Raw genomic sequence first — 13,851 nt, 5'->3', positions numbered from 1 at the left:
TCTCTGGGCAAAGAGGACTGCTTCACTGTCTTCCCTGATTGCCAGTAACAACACAGAGAATCAGACCCATAATACCTAATACCTCACAATTTAATTCAAAACAAAGGTTTTGTTAGTTTGTTTGTTTGTTTTTCGGAGCTGAGGACCGAACCCAGGGCCCTCTACCACTGAGCTAAATCCCCAACCCCACAAAATTATTTTTAAAATGTGGCCTAAGTCCACTAACCAATTACACCAATAGATTAATCAATGCAAATAATACATTATGTGCCTCATGGCATAACAACCTAGGTACCATTTTTGTTGTTTTTCCTCTTTCAAGACTTGGTCTCACTATGTTTCCCCAAACCACTGAAACACAACTATGTAACCCAAATAGCCTAAAGTTACCTTCCTGTCTCAGCCTCCTGGAATGCTGAGATGAATTCAGCAGCTAGATTCTAACCCTAGGTTCTAGCTAAAGTTTTAAACACAGCTGTAAACGCTAAATACATGACAAAAATTTACCTGGAAAACGTCGATCTATGACATATTTTGTAATAACACTAAATAAAAGATATTCTCACACACAATAATAGCAGCCCATTTATAGACAATAATTTTTAAAAAATCACCCATTGATATACAGTAACGACATTTGATTAAGCACACATCCCGGTCTATTTAGGCTGCCTCTAAACTGCTAGCTTTGCAAGCCCTTAGATAAATAAGTCTCATTAGCCTAATGTCCTTTTACAGAAAATGGTTAGCAAAATGGGTAGATTTTAACGCTTATAACAGACCTGACAACATTCCCACCCAACTGAACGTCTTACAGAGACTTTATCAATGAGTGAGTGCGTGAGTGCATGAGTGTTCCGTGGCACCAGGCCTATACCAGTTCATGGAATGATCACACTTTAAAGACTCATGACGGAAAGGACAGAATTACGAAATCATAAACAGTCATCATAGCACATCCACCAGTCTGTAGAGAAACTACAAACGCTACTAGGTTCGGAAGCTCTCATTTTTACCAAGTTTTGGAACCCGCATACACCCCTACCCCAAATTCATCAGTGGGGCGGGTGGAGGCTGAGTCATTCCGAGGAGTAACTTTACACCGACGCTCGCACTCCGGGGTCGGGACAAAGGCATCACCTCTAGGTTCCTCCCTGCTGTGCACTGCGTTCGGACGCGGTCCAAATCCTCTCGGGTTTCCAGAGCCCGACACACGGCTGCGCCGAGCGCAGGCGGCGGAGGCCGCGCTTCAGGCCTCCGGTGGGCACGGGCGCTCCGCCGCTCCCACGACCCTGTCAGCGGCCGGCGCCTCACTGTCCCCGGAGGACTGGCGCGGCGACCCCGCGAGCCCGGGCCGACGACCGCTCCCACAACCCCGTCAGGTGCCAACCGGCCCGCGCCCAGCCCGCCGCCAGATGGGGGCAGGGGCGGCACTCACCGACAGCGCCTCCTCCGCCCGCGGCAGCAGCACAGCCGGCGGCCCCCGGCACCATCTTCTGCCGCCGCCCTGGCCTCGGCGGCGGCTACCAACCGCCCCAGCGGCGCCGCAGACCAACACGACCGTCGGCGCCCGGCCACCGAGCGCCCGGCGCGGCCCGGAGGGTCGGCGGGAGCGGGGTCGGGCGCAGCCGCTGCTCGGGCCCCTGGGCTCCCCGCGGAGACCCGCGTCCGCGGGCCGAGACGCTGGCACCTGAGGCAGCCCGAGCTGGCAGGGCCGGGTCGCGGCCGCCGCGGGTTTGTTATTGTCAACTCGGCCCTTCCGCCGCAGAGCACGCCGGGAAACAGCCGGCCGGGGGAGGGGCGCTCCGGGCGTCTGCGCAAACCCGGAAGTCGCTGACCTGCCGGGACGGGCGCGGCTCCGCCCGCAGGCTTAGGGCTCGGCTGGCGTCTCCTCTGTCCTGCCCTGACCCGGGAAGGTATTGCGGCCCTTCCGTGGACGGCCCCAAGGTGAGCTTGACCTTCTGGCCGCGGCGGGCCGACCCCGCCAGACCTGGAACAGCCCCAGTCGGGGAACCGGAGGCGGAAGAGTTAGCATCTGCACAGCTCCGGGGCCCTCGTCGGCCGCCCGAGTGCCCGGACTGAGGTCGGTGACAGGGTCAGCCGACGGTCACCTGGGACACTCATACCTTGGCCACCTGGACTGCAGGCAACTCGGAAAGTATGCCTGGCATCTTTGCAAGGGTAGGGCGGCACATAATCAGACCAGGTAAGCTGAGAGCACGTCCAGCAGAGGAGAACCGAAGCCAAGTGGACTGGACTGTAAGCGGCACGACCGTACAATACCGAGGTGTCTCTAATGAGTCAGTAACATCAGTAGAGATGAGAATGTCAGTTTGGGAGAAAATTGCCATTTGTAAAGGTAATTGGGCTCGGGCAAGGACTTAAGCTACAAATTTAAAATCTGATGAGCAGATGTTACATGCAGACTAATTATGTGACACAAACACTTCTTAAATTGCTCTTTCCAGGAATTTCTGATAGAAGTAAAAGTTTAGGACTACCATCTCTAAGTCAACAATGAGTGATTCACGACAAAATGAGACACAAGGGGTATAAAACTGAGCCAGATCTGCAGCCCTTCATTTTGTGGTAGAGACTGGAAAACATTGACTGGTAAGCATTAGCTGCATTTCAAAGTTGTGTTGGAGAGGAGCTTGTTGTTTATATCACTTGTTTTTTAAACTAGAATTTTAGCATATTGCTCAAGCAAAGGAAAACAAAAGTGAAGAAAATAAGCACAAAATTATGCACCAGGGAAGAAAGGAGTGAATTGACAAGACTAAAGAAAAAAGTTTTTACTAGCACATCAAATTAACATATATTGCACGAATCCTAATTGGTCTTAACAAAAACTCAGAGTCAGATATCAGGATGAAAGCTGAAAGAAAGATCAGAGAAGCAGAGCAAGCCACAGCCACCCCCTCTTACCTCACCAACTCCTCAGCCTGAAAGAAGTGAGTTTCTGTCTCCTCCTGCCTTATATTCCTTTCTCTGTCTCAACCTTCCTAGTGCTGAGATTAAAGGTGTGTCATCCCCAGTGAGGAATTAAGGACATGTGCCACCACTGCCTGTCCTGGTTTCTCTTTTAGACTGGATTAATCTCATGTAGCCTAGTGTGGCCTTGAGCTCACAAAAATCCAGACAGAGATCCTCTGCCCCCCCCCCAAGTTCTAGGATTAAAGGTGTGTGCCACTTCTGCCTGACCTCTCTGCCTTACTCTGTGGCTAGCTCTGTCCTCTGATCTTCAGGCAAGCGTTATTTCCTAGATTACAATATATCACCACATATATAAGCTATATGATAAAGCAAAGTCTAGCTAGAAGCTGACTATGAAAAACAGGGCTGGTGAGATGGCCCAGAGGGTAAGGTCATCTGCTACCGAGTCTAACAACCTCCCTTTTGTCCTAGGACCCACATGATGGGAAGAGAGAACCAGCTCCTTGAAGTTCACACACACACTATAAAGAGCACACCAGGGCTATATCCTGGTGTTCCCTTGTAGTTAATCAGTGTCGTTCATCGGTACAGATGATGTCCAGTTTCAAATGTTAAAACACAAAATATCCTCATGGTTATCTACTAAAAAAATAATAAGATGTTCTTGTCCCTGACTTCTTTGAGAAACTACCACTACAGATATCTGATTGTTGCTTTATACTATAGTATAAATGTTAAGAGTTTATATGGATCTCAAATTCTTTGCTAAGACTTAAGTGAAAACATGTTACATGAATTCTGTTAAATTTACTTTTGAGTACCCAGGAGATAAGTGTTGCTAATCATGCATACCCATAAGTCTTCTGTCCACAAGCCAATTTCCCTCATTCTCTTGAACATTCTACTCTCCATAATAAACAGGAACAAAGTCCTCCTACAACACCATTTGAAGCATCTTAATCCAGTCTCAGTTTTGCCTTCCTGGCTTTTCTCAATGAAACTGCAAACAGATTTACTAGAACTTTTAAATTATGTTGCCTGGACAATGCTGAAACTTTATTTAAACTTACTAGTGCATTGGTCATTCTTGTGTTGTCTCCTTCCTGCTGCTTCTAAACCCAGTCCATTTACTTGATTCTTTCCTCAGCTCTCAAGTAATTAGAATAATACACTATGGATAATGCACAGATTAGGTGCTGTGTGAGATAAAGGACATTCTTGTCCTCTACTAATTTTAAAAAATTTAAACCTGTCAATGTTTCAGTGCATTTTCAGTAAAGGAGATTAAGTAAAGGTGCTTTTTTTTAAATCAAGCTTAATGATAGCCTGACAACCTGAGTTTGATCCCCAGGACTCACAGGATGGAAGAAGAGATCTGATTTTTTTTTTTTTTCTTTTTTCCCCTCTTTGGTTTTTCGAGACAAGTTTTCTCTGTGTAGCTTTGGAGCCAGTTCTGGAACTTGCACTATAGACCAGGCTGACCTCAAACTCTAAGAGATCTGTCTGTCTCTGCCTCCCAAGTGCTAGGATTAAAGGTGCATGCCACCACCAACTAGCATAAATGTAGCTTTTAAAGTGATTTTTTTTAGGAGTGTGGGGGGTGTTATGCAGAGTCTACTGATAAACACCTGAGTACTTCAAATTAATGAAATTGCTAAGTCCCATTTTTCTCAGCTTTTACCTGACACATCTGTAACTTTGGATCTTTTAAGTATCCAACATACTGATAGTAAACTCCTCTTTAAACATTAGCTCTTTCCCTGCACAGTGGGACTAACATTTGTTGGCAGCACCTCACAGCTTGTTCAGGCCCTCTCTTCGTGTCTGGCCCTGTACTAGCTTCCATTGTTTTTCTATCCAAAACTCTAATTATGTTTCTCACCTTCCTAAGAATTTTTAGAGGTTTTGTTTTCTGTATGGACACAATTTGAACATTTTTAACTTAGCACAACAAATCTTACTGGGATTGTGACTAGGTGCCAGCTCCATTCACATTATACCAGATTAAATTTTCTCCCCTTCCAATGAATCTTTAAATGGGATGAGTTTATAAATTCATAGGATTCTGGAGAAATTGACTCAAATCATTATAAAATATTTGTACAACAAAATAAATTCTGTAAATACCTTAAAGACCAAGTAAGTTTCCGTAAAAATTCTTGCCCTCACATGTCTCAAAGGCCACCAGTAGTAATACAGGGGCCTTTCAAACAAAACTGCAGGGATAGTTGAGTACTTGGGAGGTGGAGGCAAGAGGATCAGGAGTTCAAGGACATCCTTAGCTGTGGGGTGATCCAGAGACCAGCCTGTGATATGAGCCTCTGTAAAACAAACTGTGCATCGATGATGAGTTTATATGTCATTAATCTTTTACAAAAATCCCTTAAGGATGTTGGGAAAATTGTGGCACATCTTTATTTTGTCAGATCAGGCTGATTTGAAATTCCACTCCTAACATTTATTTGATATTTCTTAAACAACTTAGTATTATTGCCCTAATTTAAGGTATGTTCAATAGCAATCACTTAAAGTATAGATTGATCAGTTATGTTTGTATATTTGGCTTTATTCAGTGCATATCAAAATTATGTCTATTTTGAGCAAGTTAAAATAACTGAAATTTTTTGTTTGTTTGTTTTGTTTTTTGTTTTTTCGAGACAGGGTTTCTCTGTGTAGCTTTGCGCCTTTCCTGGGACTCACTTGGTAGTCCAGGCTGGCCTTGAACTCACAGAGATCCGCATGGCTCTGCCTCCCAAGTGCTGGGATTAAAGGTGTGCGCCACCACCGCCTGGCTGAAATTTTGTTTTTAAGAGAGATTGCTCAATGGTTAAGAGCACTTGCTGCTCTTGTGGAGGACTGTTTGGATCCCAACACCCACTTGGTGGCTCACAAACATCCTTAACTACAGTTCTAGGGGATCTGACACCCACTTCTGACCTCCTTGCACACCAAGCATGCATGTAGTATAGGCAAAACACTCATAAACATAAAATAAGATCAATATTTGTTTAAAAAGATTATAACTCAATCAACTGTTGTCAGACGCTTTTGAAAGTACTTTGGGCACTGATTATGAAGAGGTTCTTCTCTGTTTACAATGTCTTCAATATTGTTTACAGGCCTTAAAGCTGCCCTATGCTGTTGATTTGTTCATATTCATTAGATATTATTAATGATAATGATGATAGTTACCTTAAATTTCCTCTAGGCTAGTAATGAACCTGAAGAGCTAGTAACCAACACTGTTGGATACCCCAAAACACTTGCAAAAAAAGTACCATGCTTAATTCTCTAAAGGATTTAAACCAAAAAAGTAAGACAAGGCTTTGTTTCAGTTATGAAGGACATACTATCTCTATGATTATAAAACATAAGTCCTTATATTCATTATTTCAAAATTTACCAAAACATCCAGAAGTAGCGCCAATACTTTGTGGAGTATTTTCAAGTACAAATTAGCCAATTATGTAGACAGAAAGAACTGATTCCAATGTCAAGTGGGTATTGAGCTTCTAACTTACATACATTATAATAAACATTTTAAAAAGAATGGAGGATGGAAGCTGTAGCTCTAGCTGGATATAGTAGTGCATACTTATAATCTTAGCACACAGAAGTCTGAGGTAGTGAGGCAAGAAGATTTTGAGGCCACTCTGTCTAAATAATACCATGACAAAGTACATACAAACCTGTATATCAAAGAAACATAAATCCTAAGGAAAATACCTATTACTTTAGAAGCACTGTAATATTTTCTTTTTTGTCCCAATTCTAGTATTGACCTACCATTGATTTTATCATTGTATCTAAGGGTTTGAAGGATATTAGGTTCAGTGACAGGAACCGAATCTTGAGATCCATGCTATTTTGATTGCATACTTCAGTAGTAAGCTTGTGATTATACTTATTTTTAAAATATAGAATTCTTATTGAAACTATTGAAATGTTTTTATATTTGTGTCTCTTAGATTTTACATTACAGTTCTATTTATCTGTCTTAACTAATCCAGATTTTACTATTTGCCCCTAGTTTTACAAATAAGGAATTGATTCATGGAGACTAAGTTACTGAATTAGTACACTTCCTTCTAATTAGTGATTCTTAGTAACTTGTCAGGACCAGAGTTTAAAACCAGGTGACTAGTTCTACAGGCCATAACCACAATACACAGTGTTGCCCCTTCCTTTGGTATCAATTCAAAGGTAGAAAAAGGTATGAACTTGAAAGTTTAACAGTCAGCTAAGTTTCTCAATGATAGAATTATTTTCGAGGCATGTGGGAAGGGTTGGCTTAGTTAACTTTTTGTTGTAAGGGGCCAACCTATGGTTTTTTTGTATTATTTTTTGTTGTTGTTGTTTTTGGTTTTTGTTTTTCAAGACACGGTTTCTCTGTGTAGTTTTTTTGGTTCCTGTCCTGGATCTCACTCCGTAGACAAGGCTGGCCTCGAACTCAGAGAGATCTGTCTGACTCTGCTCCCAGAGTGCTGGGATTAAAGGCATGTGCCACTGCCACCTGGCTAGGATTTTTTTTAAAACTTACTCTATATGTTTGGGTATTTAATCTGCATGTATGACTAGGCACCATGTGCATGCCTTGTGCCTAGAGACCAGAAGAGGGTATTGGATCTTCTGAATTAGAATTACTGATGGCTATGGGTGCTGAGAACTAAGTATGTCCTCTGGAAGAGCAGCTGGTGCTCTAGACTTCTGAGCCTTTCTCCAGCCCCACATGTTAGGATTTTTGACATCTCTGGCCTGTATCACCCGAGACAGCGACACTCCTAGTCATAGCAACTTAAAAATGCCTCTGAAGATACTTCAGTAGTCCCTAGAGGGACAGAAGAACCAACCCCTCTCCTGATTCATAGCACTAGTAAGTGGCATATTTATACAGTGAGACATGGTACAACTGCTGAAATTGTATTTCAGAAAAACATTAGAAGATAATGGATTTAGACTACTGTAATTCACAGTTTTTCATATTAATCTCTGGAAATCTGGATACATTTAACTGTTGATGAGGATCCTAAAATCTTGCCATTCGATCCCTATACATGTAAAACTTCAAAAATGGTAACTTAGAAAATAAAATTATAAAAATTTTATTTCTAAAAGAAAAAAATTTTAAAAGAAATCTAAAGTGAAGATGTAAACATGAGGTAGTGCTATGTTTTGAAAAATAAAAAAAGTAATGGAATTTATCAAAACTTTTTTTCACCATTTTTCAGGACAAGGTTTCTGTGTATAGCCCTGGCTGGCTTGGAACTTGCTCTGTAGACCAGGCTAGCCCCAAACTCAGACCTACCTGCCTCCACCTCCTGATTGCTGGGTTAAAAGATTGTACCACCCAGCAAAAAAAAAAAAAAAAAAAAAAAAAAAAAAAAAAAAAAAAAAAAAAAAAACTGTTTAAGTAAAATACAAAGTGATTTTTTTTTTCTTGTTTGTACCTTTTATACATCTAAACTATATGCCTTTTGGTAAACTAAAATAAAAGTTTTTTTCCAGTTTGCAGAAATCCATTTATTTTAGTAACATTTGTGTTCAAGTTTATGCCCTCAAATGATCCTTCAGTTTTAGTCAGCTTGCTGTCCGTACATACAGAACACCTTCAGGAGTCACTCATTTTTAACATTTATTTTGTGTATGTGTATGTGCAATAGCACACATGTGGAGGTGAGAAGACACCTTGCAGGAGTCAGTTCTATCCTTCAAACTATGGGTTCTAGAAATTGAGCTCAGGCCGTCAGTATATTTACTCTCTGAGCCATCTCACAAGCCTCTCATTCATTTTTAATGTGACTTCCTATGAAAAGAATGTTAAACTTAATATTTACAAACCTGGATTCATAATTTTACACTTTCTCTCTACTCTCCAAACCATACTATCCTCAAATCCCTAGCCCCTACATCTTCCCAATTCTTTTATTGGTTAATAATCTCTCTTAATTCATAAGAGATCTTCCTCACTTTTCTGCCATGAAATCTTCAATCCTAATTGAATCTATTATCATGCCAGTCATAATTCTCTACCTTGTGTTTCTGGTAATCAGCTTTAAATACAACCCATTTTACATCTCATTCTCTTTCTGGGAAACCATTTAATTAAGTGCCATGAATTGAATTTACCAGAGAAAAGCCATGTCTTTGTTAAAGGTGTGAGGGATTGATTAGAATATATTGATTGTGGAGAGCTAGAATAGTGCAGCTTCAAAGCTAAATTATTTTGGCCTAACAACTCTCTTAGTAGCTATTCATTGCCTACCTTGGTTTGACTTACCAGTCTTGTGGCTTATGTGACATGTTTAGGAGTGTATTAATGGCTCACTTCCTCCAACCCAGAAGCAAAAAAATGTCATCAGATAAAAAACATCTCAGACCCATAGCAGAGGATGCTCCCACTGTGCTGTAATGCCAGTGTTTCCACCCATTTGAAAAGTACCTCCAGGGGTTTGGGATTTAGCTCAGTGGTAGAGCACTTGCCTAGCAAGCCCAAGGCCCTGGGTTTGGTCCTCACCTCCAGAAAAGAAGAAAAAAAAGTACCTCGATTTGTGACTTTTGATTTTTTTTTAAAGATTTATTTATTTATTATGTACACAGAAGAGGGTGCCAGATCTCATTACAGATGGTTGTGAGCCACCATGTGGGTGCTGGGAATTGAACTCAGGACTTCTGGAAGAGCAGTCAGTGCTCTTAACCTCTGAGCCATCTCTCCAGCCGACTTTTGATTTTTGTTTTGGTTTTTTTTTTTTATTTTATTTTAAAATTTAATTTAATTTTACATATCAGCCACGGATATGTAAATTTCCCCGTCCTCCCTCCTCCTGCCCCTCCCCCCAGCCCACCCCCCATTCCCATCTCCACCAGGGCAAGGACTCCCCTGGGGATTCAGCTCAGCCTGGTAGATTCAGTCCTGGCAGGTCCAGTCCCCTCCTCCCTTCACCCAGGCTGAGCAAAGTGTCCCTGTATAGGCCCCAGGTTTCAAACAGCCAGCTCATGCACTAAGGACAGGTCCAGGTCCCACTGCCTGAGGGCCTCCCAAACAGTTCAAGCTAATCAACTGTCTCACTTATCCAGAGGGCCTGATCCAGTTGGGGGCTCCTCAGCTACTGGTTCATAGTTCATGTGTTTCCACTAGTTTGGCTATTTGTCCCTGTGCTTTTTCCAATCATGGTCTTAACAATTCTCACTCTTACAATCCCTCCTCTTTCTCGCCGATTGGACTCCCTGAGCTCCACCTGGGGCCTGGCCATGACTCTCTGCATGCGCTTCCATCAGTCATTGGATGAGAGTTCTATTACAACAGTTAGGATGTTTGGCCATCCAATCACCAGAATAGCTCAGTACAGGCTTTCTCTCGACCGTTGCCAGTAGTCCATTGTGGAGGTATCTTTGTGGATTTCTGGGGACCTCTTTGGCACTTCTTCCTATTCCCATGGGGGGTCTTCATTTATCATGGTCTCTTTTTCCTTGTTCTCCCTCTCTGTACTTGATCCAGCTGGGATCTCCCACTCCCCTAAGCTCTCTTTCCCTCGATCCTTGTCCTTCATTACCTCCACTCATGGTCTAGTTTGCTCATGTAGATCTCATCCATTTCTCTGTTGTTGGGCAATCCCTATGTCTTTATTTCTTCCTTAACCCATTGGTGATTTAGCTGAGTTTATTCAGTTTCCATGAGATTGTAGGCTTTCTGTAGTTTTTGTTGTTGAAATCTAACTTTAAGCCATGGTGCTCTGATAGAATGCAGGAGGTTATTCCAATTGTTTTGTATCTGTTGAGATTTGCTTTGTGGCCAAGTATGTGGTCGACTTTAGAGAAGATTTGATTCCATGGGGTGCTGATTTGTTAGAATGCAATGTTCTGTAGTTGTCAATTAAGTCCATTTGACTCATAACATCTATGGAGCCATCTTACTGTTACTGGTGGATTTCTTTTAGAGTGCCTATATAGGCTGACCTCAAACCTTTCTACCTCAGTTTCTTGATTGCTGAGACTACAGGTTTACACCACCTTATCCAGCAAGTTCTCCTTAAAATCATACTGGGAACACCTAAATTTGTATCACTTGATTCTGTACATTACATGTAAGATTATACAGTACTCACCTCAAAAAGGTCAAGTGATTCCTGACCCAAGAACATGGATTCAAGTTGCTTTATGGAAATGATTGAAAGAAGTATTTTTAATTCTAGAATAAAAGAAAGGACCAAATCAAGGCTTTTTTTCAAATATACTGGTAGCAACATCAGGTTAGATGTGTTACAGTCAAGTGGAGAAATCTCTACTGTAGGTCTCAAATGTTACCTGGTGACATTTTTCACTTTTGGGCTAGTGGAAGCCAGAAGGCAATGAATGTCTGTTAAGTGAACTAAAGATTGCCTTAGATAATTTGGCTCTGGACCAGCAACATTTCACCTCCCCATAGTCACAGAAGTTGTAATCAATTAGTGAGCAGTGTAGAATCTTTAACATGTGTGTCTTCTAGAAACCTAAGTATACATTCCCCAATACACCCTAGAATACACTCAGTACTCACTGGAAAATAAAAATTAACCCCAGCAGTTTTTGAAATCTATGATGTATGTATTTGAGTTTAAACACCAACTTTCACTTAAAATAATATTTTTAAAAATTTCGAGAAATTTTTAACATTTTTCTGTCCATTTATATTCATGTGTTGGAGCCTTTTGTCACCTGCCATCTCTGAATCCTTTTTATCAGAGTCTGGGAGCTGACCAAAGACAAGTATTATGTAATGCTTCTTTAATCTCCATAAATGATGTTCCCAGTAACAATGTTCCCATCCCATTTTAAGATTTTAAAACAATAAGCATCTCCCTCAGCCAGCTTTTGTTAAGTTACAGGTTTATGCTTGTTTTAAGCTTTGATATATACCATATTGTAATAGTGAGACATAGAAAAATCAAGTTGGAACTGACATGAACACTTCCCCACTCGTGGTTAGTCCTCATAGTGCTAGAAAGTGCTGTGCAGGCTGCTAAGGAAGAAAAGTCATCAGTAGTCTTACTCAACTGTGGGTCCTACAGGGTACATTACTGAACAGTCAGGCAACATGTGCCTGCTTATATAGTAGTGGCTAATCTGTTGTGTCACTGTGACTTTCTGATTGGTTTTCAGGTGTACTACACAAGAGGAAATTCACATCTGGTATTGTAAACCTGGTCAAAGCCTGTAGCTGAGAAGGTCATATACCCTCACATGGAAACTACAACTATTTTGCTAAATGAAGATGTTGTACCTGACAAATTGCCTTCTAAATAATTGTGTTTATACCTCATAGATTAATGCTGTTGTCAGCTTTGAGCAGAGAAGCTTCTTTTTGCAGTGGTCAGTAGTATACTCATAAGGACCAAAATGCCAATAATAAATGACTGCTGATGCTCAGCCATAAGTGGGACATCTGTGTTACCCCTTCCAAGGTTAAGGAACATTTCAGAATAGAATATGGAAAGAGCCAGAGGATTAGGGGACGGAGGGTGTTGTGAACTGCTATCATCTAGGCATGACATGGATGTGGCATTCTTAAGCTCTCTGCTCCTGTGATTGCATGCACAAGACCTGCACAAAACGGGGCCCATCAACATCCTGTCATGAAGGAATATTAGGAACTTATGAGGACCCACCCTTCCTTGTATATTTACAGGCAGTTAGTAATAATTCATGAAGGGAGAGATGTTTTCTTCAGTGGAGTAGCCACTGGTAAGGTGCCTGTACTCTTGTAAATAACCTTTAACCCATGCTCCCGTAAGATCCAGTCCTATGAAACTCACTGAATCACCAGTGGGGTGGGCAGAATAAAAATATAAGGTTATAGATGGAAAAAGAAGTGATCAAAGAGAGAAGGCAGTCACAAGAAAACATGGGGGTGAAAGTAATCACAATACATTGTAATCACATTGTAGTCATGTATAAAAATGGTATGATGAAACCCATTATTATGTATAGTTATTGAATACTAATAAAAATTAGAATAGAGTTGCTAGAGACAAAAAGTTATATAGCTAGTTGTTGTAACTCATGTCTGTAATCTCAGCACTGAGGCTGGGACAGGAGGATTGTGAGTTCTAGACATAGCAAGAGTCTGTTTCAATTCTTTTTTAAATAAATAAAAATTGTAAATACAGATTCAAAAGAAGCAGTGTTATCATTTTCATATTTCATGTATCTGTTTCAAAAGTATTAAGGTTTTAAGAATGTATTTCTGCATTGTCCATGAACAGTGGAAAATTGAGAAAAATTCCCTACCAACGAGATAACTCAGTGGGTAAAAGCACTTGCCACCAAGCCAGGCAACCCAAGTTCAATTCCTGGGACCCACAGAGTAGAAGGAAAGAACCAACTCATGCAAGCTGTCCTCTATCCTCCACATTTGTTTCATAGAATGTGCATGCACACAAAAATAAATAATGTAATGGAGGGTCTTGGAGAAGGATTGATAGCAGGCCTCTAAAACAAACAGAAATTTCATTTAAGTATCACAACTCTGTGTTCAGTGCTATTTTGTACAGTATACAGAAGACTATTTTGCATTGTCTACACTGAGATCTATGAAACATTGAAAGAAATTTATGATCTAAGTTTTATTAAATTGGAAGATTTATTAGAGTGGTGATGGTTTCTGTTATTCTACAGATTACACAAAAATCCTATCAAAATTCCATTTGTCTCCCCACTCTGCCTCTCTACTAAGCAGAAGCTCATTCTAAAATTTATGTGGGAGTCCATGAGGCCAACAATAGCTATAATGTGTGGTGATATTGTGTCCCCCAATATATTGTGTACCCTAATAAACTTACCTGGGGTCAGAGAACAGAACAGCCACTAGATAGACATAGAGGCCAGAAAATGGTGGCACACACACCTTTAATCCTAACACTTGGGAAGCTGAGATCCATG

General features: G+C 41.3%; 1 protein-coding gene across 1 annotated transcript; it reads left to right on the top strand.

Moving 5' to 3' along the window:
- The first annotated feature begins 828 nt into the window (after positions 1-828).
- LOC114684044 (translation initiation factor IF-2-like) lies at positions 829-13,560 on the top strand. The gene is made up of 4 exons (XM_028858473.2): positions 829-840; positions 1,147-2,359; positions 2,469-2,613; positions 12,073-13,560. Exons 1-2 carry the CDS (start codon positions 829-831, stop codon positions 2,080-2,082), a joined length of 948 nt encoding a protein of 315 aa, XP_028714306.1. The 3' UTR covers positions 2,083-2,359; positions 2,469-2,613; positions 12,073-13,560.
- The last annotated feature ends 291 nt before the right edge of the window (positions 13,561-13,851 follow it).

This window comes from Peromyscus leucopus, chromosome 2 (assembly GCF_004664715.2).
Source record: "Peromyscus leucopus breed LL Stock chromosome 2, UCI_PerLeu_2.1, whole genome shotgun sequence".
NCBI classification, from domain to species: domain Eukaryota; kingdom Metazoa; phylum Chordata; class Mammalia; order Rodentia; family Cricetidae; genus Peromyscus; species Peromyscus leucopus.
This window is presented reverse-complemented; position numbering and strand designations above follow the sequence as displayed.